This window comes from Mauremys mutica, chromosome 8 (assembly GCF_020497125.1).
Source record: "Mauremys mutica isolate MM-2020 ecotype Southern chromosome 8, ASM2049712v1, whole genome shotgun sequence".
Classification (NCBI taxonomy): domain Eukaryota; kingdom Metazoa; phylum Chordata; order Testudines; family Geoemydidae; genus Mauremys; species Mauremys mutica.
This window is the reverse complement of record NC_059079.1, coordinates 64,173,009-64,198,302: the sequence shown is the minus strand read 5'-3', so window position 1 is coordinate 64,198,302 and position 25,294 is coordinate 64,173,009. Positions and strand designations below refer to the sequence as shown.

The window sequence follows — 25,294 nt, the reverse complement described above, 5'->3', positions numbered from 1 at the left end:
GCCGTTCTTATTCAAGCCAGGCTAACTTGAGAGGAATAACTCAAGTGTAGATAGCTCAAACTAACTCTGCAGCGAAGACAGACCCAAAGAAACACTTCAGAAGGCAGTGCAGTCTCCTCCTGCTCCACACCAACCCTTTTCCCTCATAGCATTTGTTCTTTCAAGTTGGCAGGGAAGATAACAGCAGGTGAACCAACGGCCCTTTACCTCCTGCTAGGCAGGGATGTTTACCATTCTACATCCCTACCCAGGAGCCAAACTTCATTTGGGAATTGTTTCTCTGGCAGGGAAGGAGAAACACAGGGATTCAACCTCGCCATAGGTCAGGTCAGACTTTATAGAGGCCAGAGTATATAATATTGTGACACACTGTAAATTACTCATGATGTGCTTAATTATGCAACAAAAAAACTTTTCAGGAAAATAACCATATAACCCCTAGGGTGTACTTAATATGTAAATCACAAATGATTAAGAATAGAATAAACAACAAGCAGCACTGAACTACCTGGCTGTAATCCCATCAAGGGGTTCTGGTGATGTCATAAACCAGGGGACCAAATTTCAAATGGCCAGAAAATCACAGAATGAATTCTTACCCTGTAATTCAGCACTTGCTTAGTCAATAGGTGTTTTAAAATCTCATCTTCTTAACTTTTTTGTTACACTCTTTCCCAGCTCTTCCCTTCTCTCATGCCCGTCCCCTCCATATACTCTGAAGCACCTCCAACATGCTGATTGTGGGAAACCTATGTCAGTTATTGTATGTAACAAAAGGTATAAATGCTTGCTGTAATTGTTTACCTGTAGAGAGACCTGCCTAGGACTGGGGCAACCCTGTGTCCTAGGGCACTCCCTCCCTCTATACAATTGTAAAGAGAAAATAAAGTATCTGACTCTGCTGCACCCAACCAAAAAGTGAGAACTGAGTTTTTCTCCGACAATATATATTATAGCACATGAAAAGATGGGAGTTGCCTTCATGTGCTATTATATATGTATTCTGCTTACTGTATTTTTCACTCCATGCATCTGATGAAGTGGGTTTTAGCCCACAAATGCTTATGCCCAAATAAATTTGTTAGTCTCTAAAGTGCCACAAAGACTCCTCGTTGTTTTTACTGATACAGACTAACATGGCTACCACTCTGAAACCTGATTATAATAATTTGTTCAGTGCACAAGAAAAGAGACTTTACTTATAGTACTGCAGACAGAGAACATGCCGCTTTATTCAGCTAATCAGTGACTCTCAACCTTTCCAGACTACTGTACCCCTTTCAGGAGTTTGATTTGTCTTGCATAGCTCCAAGTTTCACCTCACTTAAAAACTACTTGATTATAAAATCAGACATACAAATACAAAAGTGTCACAGCACACTAGTACTGACAAATTGCTGACTTTCTCACTTTTACCATATAATTATCAAATAAATCAATCAACTTACTGGAATATAGATATTGTACTTACATTTCAGTATATAGTATATAGAGCAGTATAAACAAGTCATTGCTTGTATGAAATTATAGTTGGTACTGACTTTGCTAGTGCTTTTTACATAACCTGTTGTAAAACTAGGCAAATATCTAGATGAGTTGAGTACCCCCTGACAGATCTCTGTACCCCTAGGGGTGTGCATACCCCCTGGCTGAGACCCACTGAGCTACATAAAAACAGAGGGGTGGGGGTCAAAACACCCAGTAAGTAAACAGGAAATAAGGGTGGGGTGGTGCCTGGCTCCAACCTATTATACTCTGAGTAACTCATTTAACACCTTGATTACCACTTTACTGCAAATCGGGAAGGGAAATTGATTATAAACGGAAAAGTCTAGTTTTATTCTCCAAAATAAGGGCAATGTTCAAAAATAATGAATCAAGCTCCAGAAAACCATCAGACTTCTTTTAAAATAATACATTTTGGAGTCTTTTTCTTTGCCTTCAGGTTGCACTTGGGTCACATTTTCTAGCTTTCCTCTGCAACCATGAGAGCGAGAAAATTGCTTTAAAAGAAAGGAAAGCTGAAATTCACATATACTCCAGGAGTTGGGGCTTTTAGATAAATACCAAATACTGTAAGACTCACAGGACTGTGAGTGACATGCAAAAAATGCACAAGAAACATAAATGGAGAAAAGTAAATCAGACTTTAAACAGATTTTTTTTCATTTTTAATTATCTAAGTCCTGCCCTACAAACTTTACTCACATGAGCAATTGTTACTCATGCAAGAAGTCCCAGTTGTGTCAATTGGACTACTCACCCGAACAACTATTACTCAGATGAGTAAAGTTTGTAGGATCTATCACCTGTGGTTATTAAAATAGAGGTAATTAATGTTTTAAAAATAATTTTGGTCTAAACCTAACAAAGTGGAAAGGAGTTTTCTCATTAACTTCAATAGGAGCAGCATTGGACCCTGAATTTCTATTTTGACAGCATTCCTTTGGGGACGCCCAATTACATTCAAGAGTTAAATGCATTGACCGATCTGCCTTGTTTACGTGGTCTGTAACCTGTTGATGTAACCAGCCAACCATTTCTGTACAATTTCCATCTGCCTACTATTACAGAAAATAGGGGAAAAAACACTGACAGCTGCTAGTTCTAGTCAATGTAAAGTCCCTAATTATTTTTTCCTATTTTTTGTCCCTCCCAAGTCCATAAACTCCACATCTCTGGGGGAAAACCCTGAGTTTTGAGAATAAAATATGCTAAAATCAGGAATGCTAAAATAAACCTTTCCAAAGAAAGATCTTGAATGGGATCTCTGGATGATCTTTGCCCCTTATCTTGCAGCTGCGGTCTGTGCATCTCACCCAATCCATAAGGCAAGTTTTCATTCGTATAGCTTTGGAGAGATTGGATGTTTCATATTGGTGGCAGGCTATCACATCAGGCAGAATGCAATGTTCTGCCTTCTTTTCAAAAGCAAGTTGTTTTAAGGGGGTGTCTATGCAAATAAGAGCACTTAGTAGTACCAGTGGGAGTTAGGCACCTAAATATTTTTGTGAATCCCACCCCACATGTCTATCATGCCATTGATCTGAGAATCTCAAACAGCTCTACAAACGCCCCTTCATATGGAAGCATTAGCTTAATTTACAGCCAGCACATAAAGTGGTCAAACCAGGAGTGGACGCTCTAGTTGGAACAACAAAAAGGGGAAGAGGAGAGCTGTGGGAGAGCCCTGCTTACCAAGCCCAGGAGAGGATGGGGAGCAGCGAGCTGTGTTCCTACCTGCTCCCCTTACTTTAGTTCTGGCTTTCATAGAAGTGAACAAAGGTACAGAGAGGTTATGTAACTTGCTGAGATCACACAACAAGTCATAGGAAAAGCCAGGACTCCTGACTCCCAGTCCTGTGCTTTAACCATTAGCCCATAGACACAACTGAATCTAACCACTTAGCCTGGGGAAAGACGCCTTAGTCCTAAGCCAGTTAAAAGAACTATAATAAATAAAGATGCAAGGGATTTGTACATAAATCAGGTAGAATTGATCGGGAAATTATTTTTCCCCATAAAAAAATTCAGTGAACAGATATTTTCTCATGTTTGTCATCATTTTTCTTCAAAAATTGTATAGGTTTTCATTTTTTTTTAAAGAAAAAAATTCAGTAGAAAGGGTTTTTTAAGTTTCAGCCAAAAAACTGTTGATCAGCTCTAAAGCTGAGATCCTGTAGCAGCACTCTGATTCAGGACGTCTAGAGACCCCACCCTGAAGAAGCCATGCCACCTCTGTTAGGGTGTTCTCCTAAGGAAGGATACAAAGGACATTCAAAGATAAGTAATGCTGGGTTTTTGCACAAGAGAACTTTCCCAAGGAAGTGCACAGGGAAGATGAGATGGGAGCTATGGCTGGTTATCTGTAATGGGAGGGGTTGTCCTCTATGGAATGGAGGTCAGTGCCCCTGTTGAAAATCGAAATACAGGTCCACCTCAGCTTTAGCAGGAGACTCATGAAACAACAGCATCTTAAACTGAACATTGGTTGTGTTTTGTCTTATGTTGTCAGGGAACTTGGCCTTTAAAACCCTTCCAGTTCAGCTGCTGATGTGGGTCAGTTGGCTATACATTAAATCGGCTTTTATTCTTTTAGGGTCTGATTTTCAGAGTTGCTGAACATTTGCAACTCCATCTCAAGTCAACAACCCTGAAAATCAGCCTTTTACTATGCTGACAATGTTCTCCTGATAGACATTAAGATTAAAGTCACTACTTTGTCAGATTCTATACACTATTACAATGGGGAAAAAATGAATGAAACATTTACCCATTGGAAAATGATGTTTCATTGAAATTAAAATTTTCAGTGGAAAAAAAATCAAATTCAGCTGAAATGTTTCATTTCAATCAAAAATGTCTGAACAAAAATGTTTCACCATTTCTGATTCAAAACTTTCTGTAACTTTTCATTACACAAACTGTTTCAATTCTTTTCCTCACAATTTGGGACTAAAATAAACACCAAAATATTGGAATTTCCCACAACATAGAAAAATCAATTTTTGATCTTTTCTGCCCACTACAAAAATTTCTCTGAATGGTTCTTACTGTCCTTCCTTAAGCAGTGTATACAACAGTGAATCCAAGATAGATAGATAGATAGATAGATAGATCTGTCCTCTAAAACAGATCTGATTTTTTTCAGAGAAGGAGAAAAGATAATTCCATTATCTCCAGTATATTTTTCTTACCTTAAAATACTTTGAAATTCTACCTTATAGGAATGTCTGCTGCCGCAGGACCATTATTTCAAGGTCAAATTGATCACCATATTTGGAATCACAAAAAAAACTTCCCTTCAGCAAGGAAGGAACCATCTGATATTTTTGGCCCTTTTCCTTCAGGAATCAAACCTTTGAGTTTGGGGGACAATCATTTTCTTGCTATTACTGTGAGCTGATTTGGGCATTAGTGGAGATTAGTTATTCATATCTATACATAGGTGCACAGTTAGGCAACAAAATATTGTTTTCAATGAAAATCGGCTTTTTGAAAGAAAAGGAAGTTCTATGCAAAATGTCCATTTTCATCAAAATATTTTGGGTATTCGTCAAAAAATGGAAGTGCAAAAATGTTTCAGTTTTACCCTCCCCAAAAAATTTGGTTTGGGTTCTGAAAAATGAAACATGATTTTTGTGGGATTTGACAAACCACCTCCCCCCCAAAAAAAATCTAAGAAAAATATTTGTTTTTGTTGATTTTTCACTAGGAAAAAAAATCATTTCCAAATTAGCCTTTATCAGGAGCAAGCAACTTCCAAACCCAGGTAGTTTTTGATTGTCATTTTCCTGTCTGTCTCCCATAAAACAATCGATCTCTGAAGGACTGGGATAATTAAAGGACACAGCTGGTATTTCTAACCTTCCCCTCCCTCTGCCTAGTTCATAGGAATACTTACTGTGCCATTCACCAGTGCCAGACACGGCAATGGAAAGATTCAATCCCAATTCCATTTACCTTTAATGTGACTTGCTTTGCAAGCTAGAAGAGCCCAAATCAGAACAGCTTTTTGCTACTGTTTATCTGAAATGCAATCTGAATGGCAAAATGATGTCTTGGGTTCAATTCAAATTGTATGTTGTCTCTTTACTAGTAACATGTCATAATAGTATCCTTGTGAAATACATCTCTGTAGGGGCTTTTGGATTGTGTAGGAATAAAGTAATGATTATTAATAATTGTGTTTGCTGTTCTTATAGATTCTAAAGCCAAAAGGGACCATTGTGATCACCTAGTCTGATCTCCTGCATATCACAGGCCAGAGAACAGCCAGAAAATAATTCCCAGAACAGATCTTTCAGAAAAAAAACATCCAGTTCTTCAACTCCTCTGTATTATTGTACATTGCACTTTATATTAATATGCTCCCAGTCCTGCAGTCTTTATTCATTTGAATAAGAGCTGAAAGATTGGGTCTTCAATTATAACTGTATTATTATTTCAACAGCAGATCCAGCTGGCCACTTTACTGAAACTGCTGTGCCTTTACATTATCAGATTTTGATGGCAGGGATTATATTCTGTGTGTGATCTATGTTGCAGGTAGAGCTGTGCTGTTAATCAATTTTTCGGTGTGGGGGCTGAACTTAAATATTAAATTAAATTAATAAAATCATTTGGGGTTTACCTGAAAAGATTTTTAAATTTGTTTATTTTTTCGTGAAGCAAAAATGTCAGAAACATTTTACTTTGAGTTGAACAAAATGTTTCATTTGACCCATATCAAAACATTTCGGGGTTTTTTTAACCTTCTTAAAAATTATAATTGCAGTTAAATTTGAAGCAAAAGACCCTTGTGAAACAAAAAGTCAAAACATTTCAATTAAAAAAATGTAGAAATAAAGCTTTTTTACTTTATCAGAATTTGTTTGGTTTTTGACTGAAACAATTTGGCAATTTCAGCACAGATTCAAGAAACCTTTTGGTCTACCCAGATCTGCATTTTTCTGCAAAAAATAGTTTCAGCTGAAAAATTATGCCCTGCTCTAGTTGCAGGTCATAAAACAATGTGTATGGCTAGAGGGCAATATAAATAATTATGGAAATGCTGGTAGAAATGCTATAGTTAAGGCTATATTTGTTTTTTCAGTTAAAGTGGAGTTTAAGTAATTTTGTTAGGAATGTAAACAGATGTTAATTGTAGGCATAATTAACCCAATCACTTCCAGGGAGATTCCATTTTCTGGATTATTACAAGTAAAGCTTTTTAATTATTTAGAAGTCAGAAGGAGTTAAAACTAAGCTTTTTTGAAATATGCTGTTTAACTTTTTTTGTTCTAAATTAAAAAAAATAGCTTTAGTTTTAAATATTAAACTTTAGATAGATTTCAGTCTAAACAATACCTACCATAGACTGTTGGGGTTTTTGTTTGTTTGTTTGTTTTAAGAAAAAGGTTATTTATATTATTCCTCATAGCCATTTCTAGTTCCACTACAAGCTCAGATGGAATAAAAATTACCCAGGCAAATGGTAACATTTTCAACTTTACATGTTAAATCACTGGCATATTGGAATTGTAGCTGTGAGCTCTTTTGAGAGGGAAATTCGGATAATCCACATCAATGCAAAACAATGATGGGTGATTCGGGTGGGTGGGTGAGATATGTATTTGCAGAAGGAACAAGTGTTCTGTTTGTCCTCAGTTGGGGGGCATGTTTCAGGGAGAAGATGCAAAGACCCAGTGAACCCCTTACATCTGCTTCTCAAGCTGGATTTCCCAGGAGAAGAGAAGCCCTTTCCTCTCTGCATTCACCCAGACCACCGCTGACACATAGCTCCAGCCCTTCAGAGAAAGGACTCCTCTGCAGGAGCTGGAGAAGAGCAGCCTCTCCTGATTCCCACTTCTCAGTAGGCCTGATCCAACTTTCCCTGAAGTCTTTCCATTAACTTAAATGGGAGCTGGTTCAGACTCCAGGGATTTGCCAAAGTTCAAACGGTCTATTCTCCAATGTTTTGTACCTAGGATGAACGCGGCAGCCAGATCTGAGCTAAATCCAGGTGCTCCAGCCCCAGAGAAATGCACAAACCCTCCTCCAGGCCATGTCTACAGTACAAACTTTGGTTGACGCAAGTTATGTCAACGTAAAGCCGCCGCAGTTAGTATATCACTTGTGCACATGCATACTAGGCTACTTGTGTTGGAGCTGCATATACTCACCAGAAGTGCTTGTGTCGCTGTACAGTGTGGTGCACCATGGGTAGGTATCCCAGCGTGCAACTCGCCACCTTTCAGTGCACTGTCTTTTTGGACATTTTGGCAATGCCTGGTGGAGCAGAAAGGAGTCACGCGTGTGTGAATGGGAGCAAGGGGTCAGCTTCCCAGAATGCAACTGTCTCCATCCCATCATATCATCGAATTCCCATAACTTTTGCATCTTTTTAAAAACTCCTATGAATCTTCTCAGCACTCCTCTGACAGAAGCATGGCGCCTGCACAGCTATGCACTATTGTCATAAGCATTGCAAACACGGGATGCACAATCCTCTGTTATTTGCAGAGCCTTACAAAGAACCAGATCAGCAAGGAACATGATTTCTTGGAGGACAGATTGCTGTGGGACATTCTGAGAACGAATTCAAGGTTGTTGGTGGTGTTCCTGGAGCAGCTGCAGATGGTGGAACACCACTTCTAGCCAGAGAAACAAGCATTTACTGGTGGGATTGAATTGTAATGTAGGTTTGAGAAGATGAGCAGTGGCTGCAGAACTTTTGGATGTGCAGGGCAACATTCCTGGACCTGTGTGCCAAGCTTAGCATGGCCTTCTAACACAGGAACACCAAACTGAGAGCTGCACTGACAGTGGAGAAGTGAGTGGTGATTGCACTGTGGAAACTTGCAATGCAAATTGCTATCTGTCAGTGGCAAATTATTTTGGAATTGGAAAATCCACTGTGGAGGTGATTGTCATGCACATGTGTAGGGCCATTAATCATATCCTGCTATGCAGAACTGTGGTGCTTGGCAATGTGCAGGACATAGCAGATGGATTTGCAGCAATGAGATTCCCAAACTGTGGTGTAGCGATAGACGGTATGCATATCTCAATTTTGGCTCCAGCTCACCTTGCTGCAGAGTACATCAACATAAAAGACTACTTTTTTATGGTTATGCAAGCATTGGTGCATCACAGAGGATGCTTCACCGACATCAGTGTTGACTGGTCAGGGAAGGTGCATGATGAGTGCATCTTTAAGAACACAGGACTGCTCAGAAAGCTAAAAGCACAAACTTTCTTTCCTGACCAGCAGCTTTCCATTGGTGATGTTGAAATGCCAACAGTGATCCTGCGGAACTCAGCCTACCCCTTGCTTCCTGGCTCCTGAAGTCATACACCAGCTGTCTCAACAGCACCAAGGAATGATCTACCTGCCGGTTCAGCAGGTGTAGAATGACAGTTTAATGCACTTTTGGTAGATTGAAGGGATGTTGGTGTTGTTTACTCATAAGATTGGACCTCAGTGAAAAAAAATATCCTAGTAGGTATAGCTGCCTCCTGTGTCCTGAATAATATCTGTGAAGCAAAGGAAGAAAAGATGCTTCTGGGGTGGAGGGCAGAGATGGAGCAGCTATCTGCTGAGTTTGAACAGCTAGACACAAGGGCTATTAGAAAAGCTCAACACAGAGCTATAAAGCACAGGAAAGTTTTGAACAAGCTCTTTAACAGTGACCAACAGTAATACATTGTGATGTACTGCGTTCTACCTGGCCCTGCTGTTTGGGGTCAGTTAGAAGCTGTATGGTCCTTGGAGTACATCTATGAATATATCACTGTCATTGCACCTATTAATTTTGCAGTGCTTGCTGTGCATTTACAATAACACTATTTTTCACTGATCATGTGAGTTGTGTCACTCTGTTCAGTAACAAATAAGTGGGTGTGTTCAGAACTTCTAGGCACTCTGCAGCATATGTTGTGATTAATTATTTTCCAAATAATAGAATTTTATTCAGTAACAAAACCAGAACAAAGAAAAATCTTTGCAATTTAAAAGCAAATACATTAAAAACTTAATAAATTAATGGAACAGAACAGGAGGAAAAAACATTCACAAGGATACATCAACCGTGGCTCTCACAGGTCAGTGTATGTGAAGCTGTGGTTGTCCTTAATGTCCCCTGGGGTGCACTGGTAAAAGTAGGAATGCAGACCCTGATGCCATATGGAATGTTGAGGGGGATATAAGGAGGTGCTGCAATGGAATTCTTCATGGACTTCAAAGGGAGGCAAATTTGGGATTGTTGAACTTGTAGGTCCACCAGAGTCTGCAGCATCTGTGTTTGCTTGCTTGCCCCATTAAGTCCTGGTATGTCTCTCTCTCCTTTTCCTGCTGGGACTCCTGGGCCTTTTGTCCTGCCCACTCTTTCCTTCTCCGGGCTGTCTGCAATGCTCACCCTCCAGGACTTTAGTCTGATGCAGCCCCTGCAGGATCTCACTGAACCTGTCATCCCAAGTCCTCTTCTTTCTCCTCCTTATCTGGTTCAGGTGTTCTGCGGCGGTGGAGGGAGAGCCTCTCAAGGCCACAATGGCAGTAGCTGCAGATAAAACACACACAGGTACCATTGTCATTATAGTCACCACCAAAAGCAAAAGTTAAAATTCAGAACTCCCCTCCCTTGCTCCCCTAAAGTTTTGAACAGGACACCCTTATTGACACTTCTGTTTGGAGTGTTTGTGCACAGCACCATTCACAGCACCACGGAAAGTGTGGCCCACCAGGGGTGAGGGGAGGGAATTGCTCAGCTGCATGAAACTATGAGCACAGGGCAATGGCACTGAATACTGGCACCAGCAGAGGTGATTTTAGCTGATATCTCACTCCTGAGAATAACCAAGGCACAGAGAGCACAGCTGCTGCTGCTGGCATCCTGAAGATGCCTGGGCCAGTAGCTGCTAGCCTGTTTACTGCAATGGTGTCAGCCAAAGTTATCGCTGACTGGCATGGGAAAGTGTCCTGCCATGGAGGAAGAAATAAGGCTGCCATTGCAGAGTATCTCCATGGAAGTTTCATCAAGATCTCTCAGGTGGATTCAAGGGACATCCCTGTGTACATAAACAAACTGCTCCACATGATCCGTCCGTCCCCACCCCCGCACACACACACCCCTAACTCTACAGGGGAATGAAAAGCAGAGAGAAACTCCATCTCTCTTTGCTGTACTGCTACTTCTTCTAGTGCGAGTAAATTATTGGCAAGGCGATAGCTGTGTTCTGTTAAATTGGGGGTGCCATCAGTACATCATTGTAAAGGGGAAATACAATTACACACTTACCAGAGGTTCCTTCCCTTGCATTGGGCTCGCCCGTGCTCCACTGCCAGGACTGACTGGACTGGAGTCTCAAACAGGTCCTGACTTCAGGCATAGCTGGACCATCCTCCTCTGCTTCCTCCTCCACCTCCTTGTCCTCGCTGTTCATGCTAAGGGCCTGTGACTCGGGCTCCTCAGAAGTTTTCACAGTGGTTCGTGAAGTGGTGGTGGAGTCTCCGCCAAGGATGGCATGCTGCTCTTTGTCAAAGCAACAGGTCTGCAGCTCAGCACCAGACTGACTGTTTGCCTTCTTGGCCCGCCACAATTCCTTTGCTTTCATGCAGTACTGCTGCTGATCCCTGTTCTATCTCTTCTCCTGTATCCCTCCTGCAATCTGCTCATAGAGGTCCATGTTTCTACAGCTGTTCTGTAGCTGTGCCTACACAGCCTCTTCTCCCCACAGGCCCAGGAGATCCAGTATCTCCTGTCTGCTCCAAGCTGGGGTGCGGCTGGAGCATGGCCAGCTGGGTAACTGCACACAATGGAGAGCTGCTAGCTGTGCTCACCAAGCTGGACAATCAGGAAAAGGCATTTCAAAAATTTGTGGGGCTTTAAAAGGGAGGGGTCCTTTGGGTCTCTATGATGTTGGGCAGTGGAGTTCACAATTGTGACCAGAGTGATCAGTGTCAGGCATTGTGGGACAGCTGCTGGAGGACTGTTAGGATAGACAGAAGTAATGCAGTGACTACATTCATGCTGCATCAACCTCAGTACATCAGCCAGGGCTCGATGCAGTTCAGGGACATGGTGTCACTGCATCACCATAATGAGGCACTCACATCACACCAGTGGGAGACGAATTTAAAAGCTGATACGTGCACAACTAGATGGGATGCAAGGCGGCTCATGTCGACCTAACTTTGTACACCAGGCCTCAGTTTGATTCTAAAATCAGCCAGCAGCATAAGCTCAGTTACACCAGACAAGGAGAAAACAACAGCCCTGGACTCTGGGGAAGCTCAGTTCTCCAGTATCAGCTCAAAATGTCACTCTATCAGCTGTGTTAGTTTAACAGCTTCAGAGGAGTTTACTTTGGATATAAGGGCAAGAAAACCCAAAGGCTGGTTTTCAGTGTTTCCCCAAGTCTCCCTCCCCAAGTCTGGTTTGACTCAGCAAAACACGTGTGTGTTGGTAACATTGAGATGTAAATATTCTCTTTTTTCTGTACTTTGAAATCTGCCAATGAGAAGCGCAATCCGAGAGCTAGTTAATAAAATAAATAATAACGATAACAACCACCTTGGCTTCGATTTTGGTGTGGAAGTTCAGACTGGCTGGGGATATCTGATAGATGATTTTTGACTTTCAATTGAAAATAAGGATAACATTGTGGGTAAACAACATTTGCAGGTTACAGTTGCTGGATTTACCTTCAATAAAACAAAACACAATAACACACTAATACTAAATGATTACACAAGTTTGCCTCTTCTGAGCTGAAGAGTTAGTACCCTGATCTATCCTGGGCAATGTTTTGCTGGAATATTACAACCTCTTCCACCCTCATGTCAGGGGCTGCTGCTATATCCACCCCAGAAAGCTGCTAATTCAGGGGTAAATCCAGCTTCATATTTTTCCTCCCCAGAAAAAGAAAGAAAGTCCCTTTTAAATCGGATTTCAGACAGAACCCTGGAGCTCAGAGTAGTCTAGAGAAACTTGAGGCCTGATCCAAAGGTTGTTGACTTTAATAAGATTTTTACAATTGCACTTTGGATCCGGCCTTTCCAGCAGAGCAGGCAGCCCCCATGCAATGCACACAGGGGATCCTCAGAGGAGTAACCAGTGGCAAATTGGGGGCTGACACTGTGCATCCCCCTGAATGGGAAGCAATCTCTACTAAGCGTCCTGAGAAATGGTGCAGCAGTGGTGAGGGGATTCAGCAAAGGCGCGCCCAGCTAGCGAGTTCCACACAGCAGAGACATATTTGCATCAAAGTGCTTTAGCTAGCAGGGCTTTTAGGTCTGTCCTCGGCCCCCTGCCCACCTCCAGCAAACCTGTAAACCCAGGCGACTGGGGGTTACGTACAACAGCCCGTTATAAAGTAGCAAGCACCTGGACATGCTGTTTTAAAGGAAGGTTTCTTGTTCTACAGGGCTGTTAGGCACAAACCTTTAATTACTGGCCTGGTGGGGGATGGGAGTGAGATCACTATGTTCATCCCCGAGTTCTTAGCGCGTTTGAAAACCCTCACTCCGCGATTTATTCCTTAGACACCCCAAATGGATTTCAGGGCTAAATCCCCCATCGCCTTACTCACGGGAGTAAAGGTTGCTCACAAAAGCGTCCCGCAGAAGTCGCTGTGGGTACTTTTGCTGCGGGATTGGGCCCTCCACGGGAATTCAGTTTTTCTCTGAAACGATCTCATTTCACCGGATCGGTAACGAGAGGTACAGAACTAACACCGGTGGCTTTATTCAGATCTGGCCACCTCTAAAATCAAATTCAATATTTTTTTAACAATTTCCTGCTCTGTGCTGGATAAAATATGAGCAGATCCACGCAACCTGGATGCATTTTAGCTGGGTACATCTTCTTGTTGGTGTGGTTAAGGCTAAGCAAACCCTTTTTATAGCTTCAGGAGGAAGAATTTCAGGGTGAAGAAACCTACGGAGCTAAGGAGATTTTTGGACCACATAGACATTAGGTTACATTAGTATACATACAATTATTTAAAACCAAAGAGTGTAAGTTTTTTTTAAATATCAACAATAGCAAACGAAAAGGTAGCAGATTTGGTAAGAAATGACAACATTAGCTATGCTAATGTTGGGACTGTTGGAAGGATAGATAGATAGATAGATAGATAGATAGATAGATAGATAGATAGATAGATAGATAGATGGCGGCAGTGGGGGCGGGGGCAAGTGGGGCAATTTGCTCCAGGCCCCACAGGGGCCCCCATGAGAATACAGTATTCTATAGTATTGCAACTTTTTTTTATGGAAGGGGCCCCCAAAATTGCTTTGCCCAAGGCCCCCTGAATCCTCTGGGCAGCCCTAGGTAGATAGATAGATATTCTTGTTGTTACTGTGGGTTTGTCTATTTAATGTGTAGACTCTTGCGGTTTATATAGCAAAGACTAGCTGCTATTCCAAATAGAAAAACTCTTATCGCACGTCACTGGAGCCAGGATCTGGCCCAGCTCTCCAGTCCCCGTTGGAGTTCACAGGGGTGTTGTAAGGACTGACTGACTACAGAGATACTAGACTTTTAAAAACTCCAGCGACTTTTTAGCGCTGTCAAAAGCAGGGCTGGCTGGAGGTTCCATTGATCTGGGCCCGGGTGGCTGTTCCGTCTAATCCCTGCCCGCTTTGTAAATGTTTGGAGACTGGCTGGAGGAGGAAACGCAATCCTTATCCAAACAGTCTTTTAACCTCCAGTCCTCTCTGCCCCGTGAACGCTTTGTATGAGCCTGTCATAAGCCTTATTAATGACCCTTGTTACTTAATCTGAAACGGGGCTCCTGGCAAACAGACAAGCTTCTTGCCGCCGCAAAGAACGGATTTGAAAAGCATTTTGGTCCCAACCTAAATTCAGCTCGATGAGTTTCTCTCTCCTGCACCGAGAAATCACTACGGCGCAGCTGCGTCATTTACTTGTTTGGCCTCAAGATTATATGACACGCGCCCCGATTTCAGTGTCTCTCGTTTCTTTTCTTACAGCAAACGAGAAATAAAGTGGAATATACAGAATGTTAGTCTGATGGTGTCGATTTCGTAGCGATAGGGGTGTTTGTCTGTAAATCCTACCGGAAACATGGGAATGTAAGAGCTGAAATTCAGATACCAACCTGGTTATTTAGCACAAGTATCAGAATAAATCTGACGTTTCATAGTGGATAGTCAATTCTTCTAGGAGGCCAGATTGGGGAATTGTTGGAATAATCCCTGAAAGAGACCAGCCGCGTTCCATTCGATTCCATCGCTTCTCCCATAGGGAGCACTCCCTGCAGTCCGGGCATTCAACTTACTTAAGGGTCCGGATTTTGTCAGGGGCTGGGTCCCTTCCCCGTGGGATCGGTGGATCTCTGCCCCCCTCATTCGCCGTTTTGGGTTCCCGGGGAGAGAGATCGGGGTAACGCGCAGCGGTTGGGGACAGAATTATAAACCCCCCCCCCCCCCCCCGCCTCCCTCTCCATTCGGGACTCCTGCGAAGCGGCTCCTTTCCACATGAGCTGTAACATTTTCCAGGCTTGGGGTCTATTTGCTGCTGGGTTCGTTCTCCACCCTTCAGTAAAAATTTAACAACTGCAATGATCTCACAGCGCCATACATGTGTTTGATAAGCTTGTTTGAGAAACAGGCCTATAAAATGCAACCTCCCAGCAACTAGATACCGTGTTTGTGCCTGTCTGTTGTTATTTGCCTCCCTGGGTACAATAGTTAAGCAGATACACTGGGAATGTGCTACATTGTTTCATGCTGTGGTTAGATGGTTACTGGAAACCAGACAACGTTATTTTATGTTTTTAATTTAACTATCCCGAATGGCGTTTGCAAAGCTGTATGGAGACATTCAAAGAAGTATGACACCACACTAAACAAAGTTGCCAGATATAAATATTCCATCAGGGCCTGATTTTTCACTGAAGTCAATGGGAATTTTAGCACAGTCTCCAATACAAGCAGGATCGAGCCTTTAAGAATAGCGGCTAACGGAAATACCCGTTGGGGGATAAATGACGCGCGGTGTCATTAATTATAACACGCTGGGGGGATTTTAAAAACGGATCGGGGCTTTGAAATCTGCAGGAATGTTCTCTGTATAAGCGACCAGACGTGGCGACAGTGGGAGTACGTCTGCGAGATCCGTTTGTGCTTACAGGAGAATTTCTCGCTGCTGTAGAAGTTGGTATTTTAAGGTGCGGTCTGCTAGTCTGAGCCCTGTGATCCGAAATTAGAAAAGATTTTGAAATAGTATGGAGGCGAATAACAGATACATTATAAAGTGGGCTACATCGCATTTATAACCCAGATCTGTAGGTTGTGGCTGCTTCACATCGTATGGCAATTTTCTAGAGGAAAATAATGCATCTCAGGAATTGTATTCCTAGGTAATAAAGCATTTATCGCACAGTGCGGACAACAGTTCGTGCTGCTGGATTGGGGCACTACATGTCATCTGGTTTCTTTGCAAGAATTCCGTCTCAAAGCACAAGTCCTGCTCACTGATGCATTTATTTTTGTACCTCAAAACGATCCCTGCTTTGGGGGAAGTCATTTCACTCAAGGTGTCAGTCCAGGAGAGACTCAATTACGATTCGTTCTGTCCCTGCGCTCAGATGATTAATATCTTCCCTTTAATCCCTTTCTTCATGACTAACCGATTTCTCCTGCCAGGGCTCCGATTTGTTTGTGTGACTTGGTAGGGGGATGAACAGCCCGGCCCCTACTTCAGCCTGGTGTCTCTAATTGACTTCCAGTCTACCTTTTAGTGGCGACATGTGTTTCTCACAAAGCTCTTATTAGGACAAGCTGCTTTCACTAATTGAGAGTTACAGAATGCGGAAGGCAGGCTGGTTTTTCAGATCCACCAACTCCAGAGGATTCAGGGAAGGAAAGGTTCCCTGCACACTCTGCATCGGATCCCTAAGATCAAATAACCAAGGCAAACTAGTCTCCTCCTCAGAAGAGAATTCCATTTCTAACCCCCATACCGCATCGCAGATCCCAGGGAAGCGCCAAGAAGCACGTGAAAGGCTACCTAGGGAGAGATCCTGTACCAGACCTTGCGCGCCACGCGAACTCGCCCGAGCAAAGCTGACGCACGTGGGGAAGGGCTGCCGGACTCTGCTGTCTGAGGAAAAGCGAGGCACGTGCACGTGCCAATTAGGAAGCTGATTAATTGTGAGCTGCTATGTCACATGTGATCAGTACCATGAGCTTTACGATTTCAACTCAGACAGTCTAAATAAATCAATAAAACCTCCCAGTTAGAGGAAAAGCAACACGGGGAAAAAAATTAACCCACGAACTGTTTAAAGCACTGCCTCAATGAGAGCTAATGCAACTCTTTTAATACCGACAGCAACATTTTTATAAATGTCAGAGGGGTAGCCGTGTTAGTCAGGATCTGTAAAAGCAGCAAAGAATCCTGTGGCACCTTATAGACTAACAGACGTTTTGCAGCATGAGCTTTCCTGGGTGAATACCCACTTCGTGGGATGCAAGTAGTGGAAATTTCCAGGGGCAGGTATATATATGCAAGCAAGAAGCAGGCTAGAGATATAAATGCTTGCATATATATAAATTTCCACTACTTGCATCGGACGAAGTGGGTATTCACCCACGAAAGCTCATGCTGCAAAACGTCTTTTAGTCTATAAGGTGCCACAGGATTCTTTGCTATTTTTATAAATGTGCTGGAAGATCCAGACGGGCAAGTTATGCACGCGCAGAGATCGATCGGGGAAGACACGTTTAAGGACACATAGCTACACATGGCTCAGCTTTCTCATGTGTTTCACTCGCTCTCTGCCGCCTGACAATGAATTCTCGGATTTAGGAGGGAGTTTGGCACAGAGGGACAAGGCCTAAAGCCCTCCCCAGGCGGCTGACTCTAAAGAGATATTTTAAATCTATCTGATGAGGGCATAAGGAAAGCTTCCCTCGGGCATATATGGTCAGTACTTAGCTTCCTTCGCTGTGCTGGTGCGTGCAGTTTACCCCAAAGCCCACCGGTAGAATTGCCCCCCCTTAGGTAAGCCAATATTAACATGACCCCCTCCCCGCAGCCTGCCTTAGCCATGAAATAGCAGAGGACTGAGAAGAGCTCAGTATGTCCATTTCTATTGTGCTTCGCAGAACTTCTGAAAGATCCTGTCTACTGAAAAGAAACAACCACAACTTAGGTCTGGATGGATGGCTAGATCAGTAATGTACGCCTGGGATGGGACCTATGGCGGGGGGAGTAGTTGGCTTTTGCAACCGTACGCCCGAATGGGGTCTTCTGTACTGTTCTTGTTTCCAGTGTTGCACGTCAGTCAAATGCAATGTTTGTAAAAGTTGCATTTTTTTCATTCACTTGCAAACACGTCCCAAAGTGAACGTAGTTTGTCTGGGTCGCAGACACGGGAGCAAAGCTCCTCAAGCCTGTAGCCTCGTGCAGGGATGGAGCGGGGCTGGGGGATGCACCCGTGAATAGCGGAGCCAGCCAAGTACAGGGCGCACTGCTTTTGGGATTAGTTTTAGTCGTGTGGCTGGCTGGCTTCAATGCATATCTCCGCGCGGTGGGGGTTGCTGGGGCCTCTTTCGGCGGGAAAGGTGATCGGTTGGATCCTATCAGAAAGGTGCAGGAATGTGGGACTGTTTCTGTCCCCTTCCCTAGCATCCACGGCCCTCCTGGCTTCGTTACAGTCAGCGATCTCGCCTGGCCCATCCCCTCCAGCCAGACACCCGCCGCACTGATCACTTGTTGGCCTGCCCCAGTGCTGCCTCTTACAGCGCCTAGCACAACGGGGCATCACTAGGGCTCCTGGGGCGGCCCTATAGTAAATAATGGCCCTACCTGCGCCTGAGCCATTCCCTTTGAAAATAACAGGGATGGGCATCATGGCAGCGTCAGGACCCTGTGGCTGGGATGCCCCAAGATTTAGTCCATCAGCCCTTAGCCCAAAGTTCCCGGGTTAAATCCATGCTCAGTTCCACCCGGGGCCAGTGGGGTGGCTCTGCCGGGCAGATAAACGGGGCGGTTCCGTGCGTCCAATACAGCAAAGGGGGAGCGTTGATTAAACCGGCTCCCCAGCTCCGGCCTGCCCCCCTCACGTCCGAGTTGGCCTGGCAGGACTGGAACCGTCTGTTTCTCAGTATTAAACCCCGGTCCAATCAATCGGGCAGTGCCGGTAAACCCAGGCTGGAGCGAGCGTTTCTGGGCTCGCCGGCTTCGCTCCGCCAGCAACCCCACTCCACTCCAGTAGAGACTGGAATCTGGATTGAACGCCGAAATCCCGATCCTGTTCCCAACGGCAAAGCGCCCCCAAAAGAGCCAGCAAGTAGCCTCTACTCGCGATCCGATCATGCTCCCACTGGAGTCAAGCAGGGATCCGGCTCTTAGGTGAGAGCAGAGGACTAGGAAATATATCCCCACCCGCTGGCTGTCCCTTCTCTTCGGGATTCAAACCCTCGTTGGAAGGCGTGTTTAAAAATAAGGTACTTTGTCCTGTATCTAGAGTACCTAGTATCTAGAGACATCCCCTAGCTCCAGTTCTTTCTCTTAGCCCCATCCCACAGAGCGTTCTCACTACAGCTGACCTGGGACAAAGGTTTTTAAATCAGCATGAAATAAAATGAAGAGTTTATATAGTAAAACTGGCCAATATGGGAGAAGAAATCCGTGTCTCCCACTTTAATGAGGCAGCTGCTTTTTCAGCTACTTACTACGTAAAGGCGGAAGGATTTATTTGTATTTATTTTTCAGAATGTACTAGGGCAGTCAGGTTTTACTAACTGATGGTGGATTGAAAAGCCAATCTTCTTCTATAAAGTAAAGGGAAATTGAGAAGAAGAAATGATAGTAAAACTAAGCATCCCACCAGGGCAAAGTCTGCAGGTTTGTTCCTTTACATTTCCATTCAAATTTAAATACACATTGGGACCCTAACATATAATTCTCTTTTTAGTGCGTGAGTGAGAAGACAGGGAAGCACGTTCTTTGGTTTTGGTGTGATATCTTAGCGATGTGTTTGTGTACAGTTGTGGTGCTTGTGTTGGGGTGGATGGGGGGAAGGTATCTGCGACCGGTTGCTCCAAGGCCCTGTTTCCAAACCACCACCCCGGCAAATCCCAGAGATTTATTAAAACGCTTCGGGTTCTAATTTTTTTTTTATTTTGTAGTTCAGTTTACAAGTCTTCTTAATTAAAGACCGATCCGGATTGAATCCGAGCTCTGATTACGGATCCCTTTTCAAGGGCAGTCATTGCCAAGGGTGGAAAGGTGTTAGAACCCCGGTATGCAGCTTTAGAAGCTGATTTCACTGCTCCGCCAGCCCCCCTACACAGCGTGGTGTGTCTGCGCTCGCTCCCTGGGTACCTAACCCACACGCGCACCCCTGCACCCCTGGCGAACACGTCTTCCCAACCTCTCCGGCCAGACGCACACGGTTCCTTCCCAGCCCAGCCGCCCGATCTCCAGCTTGTGGCACTGACACCAGGGCCTGATTTCCCGGGACATGTAGCCGTTCCCCACCAGTTACCGGCCCCTCTGCCTGATCCAGCAATAACTACAACTGCTCACTTCCAGCCGGCCGTCTCCAAGCCCTTCAGGCGCGCAGAGCTCAGGCTGAACCCCCAACCCGACTCTCTCTTTCCAGGACAAGGACAGTCCCTTTCAAGCCCAGTATTCCCCCAGAATATCGATCCCTCTGCTAAAGGACACCGCTCGAGCTGTGGGATAGTGTCATTATGGCAGCCTCCCTCCCGCCCCCCAACAAAAAATTAGTTTGATCCCAGGCTGTCCCCTGAGCGCTACCGCCCGCTTTATCTGCGCCCCTGCGCCGCGCGCGGGGGAGCCCCGGTCTCACTTACTGTCCTGCTGCGGGGTGTCGCTGCCGCTGGTTAGCCCCGGGGATTCCAGCAAGCTTCTGCCGGCTTCCCCTACGCTCTCGTCCGCCTGAGCCGCCACCATGTCTCCGGCTTCCTCCAGATCCAACAGGTGACTGACGGAGAAGTTCTTTTTGGCCTGTAAGTTGTCCAGGTTGCTGGGGCTCTCCAAGCGGGTGGCTAGGACGGCCTGTCTCTCCATGATGTGGGCATAGCTGGAAGTCATGGTTTCCCCCAAGTCTTAAAGGGGAAGTGCAGGCAAAACAGGAAGGGGGGGATACAAGGGACTCTCCCCAAAATCTCAGACGCTGTCCCCGCAGCAGGGGCGCTCCCTGGGCTTCCTTCGGCAGGTTCCAGGGGGAGAATCCGGCCTCCCTCTGCCCAGTTCTCACGCGAAAGTGACACAGAAAGCGAGAGAGAGAGAGAAATTGAGGGAGGGGATGGGGGAGGGGGGCAGAGGAATCGAAACGTGTCTTTCAGGACAAGCGGCGTATTCCCAGGCAGGCACCAGCAGCAAGAGGCTTGTCCCGGCTTTAAACCATCTCCAAGAGAGCGCGTTGCCCCCTTTGCGCTCCTGGTGAGTCCCGGGAGTGACTGAGGTTTCAGGTCACGGGTGCTGATGTCTTGCAGATGTACTCGCGAGCATTAACTCTCACCGAAGGGAAGACGAGGGTTTTCAGGAGTCCGAGAGAGCCCCCCGCCCTCCCCTGATCGCGCTCTCAGTTGCTCTCCCCCACCCCTCTCAGTTGGATCAAGCCGCTCTCTGGCACTTCAAAAGGGCCAGTCTGGCACACAGGGGAGACTTTGCAGGGAATACATGAAAATTGGAGACCCAAGGGAGGGCAGCTCGAGACTTAATAGGGGCCTGTAATTACGTGGCAAAGTCTTTGTGCTGTTTCTGACGTTTTACAGACCCCTCTTCTCCAGCGCAAACTCTCCCTCCACCACCAAAAACACACTGATTAGGAACTCCCCTCCCCCCTTCGCCAACATCTGATGTAGCGAGCAAGCGAGCGGGGAAGACCCCTTGCGTTTCTTAAATAACGATCGAATTATCTCTCTCCCCCCCTTGCAATAGGATCTCTGGCAGAAAAGTCAAACTGAAAGCCACAGTCACTTCAAACAGGCTGATTATTTTGCTTCAGCATTAACTCCTCCTGATTTGTTTTAAATCTTGTTGGAGACTCTCATCTGCATGTTTTGATAACAGCTGCAGGGGAAACTTTTGGAAACAGTCCATGTCCATTCCAATCAAGTTTTCTCCTATTTTTTTTAACGTTTCCTGCTGTTCCAACCGTTTGGCTTCAGGCTATTAAGAAAGAAGAGAGGAACCCAAACAAGGGGTTGGATTTAATATACAGATATTTGAACCAGACAGTATATTATTAAATACAAGCATCAGCAAGCAACTATTAATGAAAGTTAATGGATAGGGCGATCTGTTTAAGATGTGGGATGCATATTTCAGGAGCCTTCATTCAGCAACATGTGGGAGAACAGGTCTCCTTGCTATTAGAATCCATGGAAATAGGGAGCGGAAGAGATTATTTAAATAATTAAAACCCATTCAGTAACTCTGAACGATCTACACTAGGGGTAGGCAACCTATGGCATGGGTGCCAATGGCGGCAGGCGAGCTGATTTTCAGTGGCACTCACACTGCCTGGGTCCTGGCCACCAGTCCAGGGGGCTCTGCATTTTAATTTAATTTTAAATGAAGCTTCTTAAACATTTTAAAAACCTTATTTACTTTACATACAACAATAGTTTGGTTCTATGTTATAGACTTATAGAAAGAGACCTTCTAAAAACGTTAAAATGTATTAATGGCACTCGAAAACTTAAATCAGAGTGAATAAATGAAGACTGGGCACAGCACTTCTGAAAGGTTGCCGACCCCTGACACTCAGCTCTGGCCAGATCAGAAATCATTAAAGCCGCAGAGAGAGTAGGCGAAGGCATTTAACTTGAACCCAGATCCTGAATTCCTATCCAGGCAAAACTCCCTTTGCCATCAACGGGGCTTGTGACCGAGTGAAGAAATGGGGGCCCATAGATTGGGAGAGCTGTGTGGACAAATGGGAAAACGTCTGATTCGTTCAATTAGCGCTGAGCCAGTTCAGAGGTTTTCGCGAGCCCCGTTTTGCAGAAAGATGTACTCACAAACTTCCGTCCTCGACTTGAACAGTCGAACCAAGAGAGAGGGGCGTCTGACATGCCCCCAAGTGTAATGCTGTAGCAGTTTGAATAGCCTCATAAGGGATGAATTACTGCACGGACAGCAGGTAAAATATGACGTGCTTATTTGTAGAGATTGCGGCTCGCTCTCTCTCTCAAAAAAAATATTTTCTATTGAAGAGGGGTCAGCGAGAACCAAGAGGGTTGCGTGAGTTTTGAGTGAGGGAACTCCCCAGGAGAGAGAAAGACCCATGTGTTTAAATGGCCGGAGCCTGGGCTCCAAGCTGCCATAGCCAGCCCAGAATTTCCAGCCCCCTGATCTGGGAAAAGAACATTTGATGCCATCAAAGGGCTGCAGATTGAAACCAGATGTGCTTTCCTCGGCTCTTTCCATGCATTTAATTAAGGAGCCGGGATAGAGGAGACTTTTTCATCATTAGGTCGCCCCCCTCCTCCTCCCAAAGTTTCCCCTTCCCAGCCTGGAGCGCCCAGAGCTGTGCCAGCGCCGCGTTTTCTCTTTCCATGGACAAATCTGCGCTAGCTAGAGAATCCGCGGGCCTGTGTGTGCGTGATTAAATGCGTGTTTGGAATCCGTGTGTGTCCTGGGGTTGGAGGGAATGTTTTTCTGTGTGTGTGTCCGTCCGGAAGCTCGGGGCAGAGCGTGTGTGTGTGTTGAACAGGAGTATCTGCCTTCCTGAGTGGGTCTGCCTGTGTGCCTCGATTTGTGCGTGGGTGTGTTGGGACGAATGTGGGGATCTACGCGTGGGTGCCGGTGTCTAGCTGCAGCTTTGTGTTTCCCTTACTCGACTCTGCCTTTCAGGAGCCAGGTAGCTGGGCACAACCCAGCCAGCTCCCCAACGCTGAGCCCGACCCCTGCCTTTTCACCGCGGTGCTGCTGCTTTCGCTTTGAATTTGGCTCCGCTTGTCCATGCCTGGCCCGGCGGCTGGTGCGCGCGGGCGCTAGGGAGTGGCCGGACAGCCTGGTGGTGCGGGTTTGCACGCGAGGTGCAGAGGGGAAGTGGCGTTACTGTTCCCGAGGGCAGCCCGAGCTGCCGCGGCTGCCCACGGGGGGCAGCAGAGAGGCCGCGCGTGGGGGACACGCGGGCCGGGACAGCTGCGGGCGAGGGGCAGTATCCCGGCTGCGCTAGGTCCAAGCAGCTGCGCCTGGTGCACCGGGCGAAGGGGTTGAGGCCAGAGAGCCAGCGTGGGTGCTGCGAGAAACGAGGGATCCTTAAAGTACGGAGCAGGGGAGGGGGGGAGGGGAAGAGGACACTGGAGCTTCTCCGCGCCGGGTGCCTTCGGGATGAATTATTGTCGCCTCCACCCCCATGCCCGGAGGAGCTCACCCCTGCCTAGGGCCGGCAGCCAACCTGTGACCAGAGCAGATGCACAGGGCCGGGACACCGAGCTCTGGGCTCCATTCTGCGATCCTCCGCCAGACCTGCAGGGTCAGCCCCGCCCGCAGTGCCCCAGATGGGAAGGATGCGGGAGGAGAGCTGGTTTGCAGTCGGATCTGAGTGATGGCGTGTCCAGTCCCCGCGCCCAGCCCCAGGGCTCGCTCCTATCTGTATTTACAGGGGACTATAAACCGCACCCAGCTCCGCGCAGGGACCGGGCTGCGGCCTGTAAGACCTCCGGGGCTCAGAACCAGCACCAGGTGACCCGCTCCCCACAGCCAGCATAACGTGAGCGGAAATGGGGGCGATTTTCATGCCCCGCCGCGGAATTAAATTCCCCCACGCGGGAGAGGAACAAGACGATCCTCCGAAATCTTCATTAAGCCCTCAAACAGCTGCCTAGGCGAGTTGGATTTATTTAACCCAGCTCTTAGCAACAAACAACCAGTCGGGGGAGAGCCCGCTGTCCCGGCCCGTCCTTTAAAACGAACAGGGCTGGAGACACCCAAATCAGCCCCAGGTTTCCCCAGCTTGTGATTAGAGAGGGTGGTAAATAAAAGGAAAGAAAAATCTAGGCGATGGATCTCTATCAGGTACACACCTAATCTAGGAGAGGAAGGACGAAGAGGGGGGGGGGTGGAATTGCACACAGGCCAGAGGGGAGAGACAAGAAATTAGCTCATTTCATGTGTACCAAATCAAGCCCTGCAGATACTAGCGGCCAAAGCCTCAGCTGGGGATCAATGGGTATTAGGCACAGGCCCCTGGCGTTTCACAGTGGCAATTCACCCCAGCTGCCCAAGAGGGATGGAGAGAAGGAGAGTGGGCGTCTGTGGGAAGGAGGGAAGATCCGTTTTAGCTGTGCGCACTGTTGGAGTTAAGCGGTGTGAACGGGAGCTGAAATCGGGGCGGGTGGTGGCAGGAACGATCCCCCCGGTGATCGCTGCTCCAGGAGAGCGGGCCGCTGCGAGCTGAACGCACCGAACCGGCTGGGTCCCAGGGAGAGGCCCTAGTGCCTGCTGCGGCCTGGGGGTGGCTGAAGATGGGGGAGCTGCTGCGATCTCTTCTCCTAAGGGGCCATCACCCCCTTCCGCTCAGCCCTCAGCTCGAGACCACTTCCAGCCCAAGCGTAGCTGGAAGGGAAACTGAACATCCCCTGCTCCCCGCGGCTGCTGAGCGCCCCCCAGTAGGCAGGAGCGGGGGTTCCTGCAGCGCCGTGGGCAATGCACAGCCTTACGCACGTGCCACGTCGGCCCGAGCCCCGCCGCTGGGACATCTCAGCGGGCCAGCCAGATAGGACAGTTGGGCTGGCGTGGGGAGAACGAGCAAAGGTTTCCCTAAGCTACCTCTGCCGGGCGTGGACACGTAG

The 25,294-nt window shown here is 46.3% G+C and overlaps 1 protein-coding gene across 4 annotated transcripts in view; it reads right to left on the bottom strand.

The window, feature by feature from the left end:
- The window catches only part of PRRX1 (paired related homeobox 1), an 84,528-nt gene extending 60,190 nt beyond the window's left edge, over positions 1–24,338 (bottom strand). For 2 of the 4 annotated variants that reach the window (XM_045026340.1, XM_045026343.1), the window contains exons 1-2: positions 23,875–24,338; positions 20,336–21,659 (exon numbers count right to left, since the gene is read on the bottom strand). In XM_045026340.1, coding sequence (XP_044882275.1) covers positions 20,336–20,576 — 241 coding nt within the window. In that variant the 5' untranslated portion in view covers positions 20,577–21,659; positions 23,875–24,338. Of the gene's footprint in view, positions 1–20,335; positions 21,660–22,513; positions 22,621–23,331; positions 23,450–23,874 lie in introns of those variants that run through there. The other 2 variants (XM_045026342.1, XM_045026341.1) reach the window with 2 other exon arrangements.
- Positions 24,339–25,294: the final 956 nt, after the last annotated feature.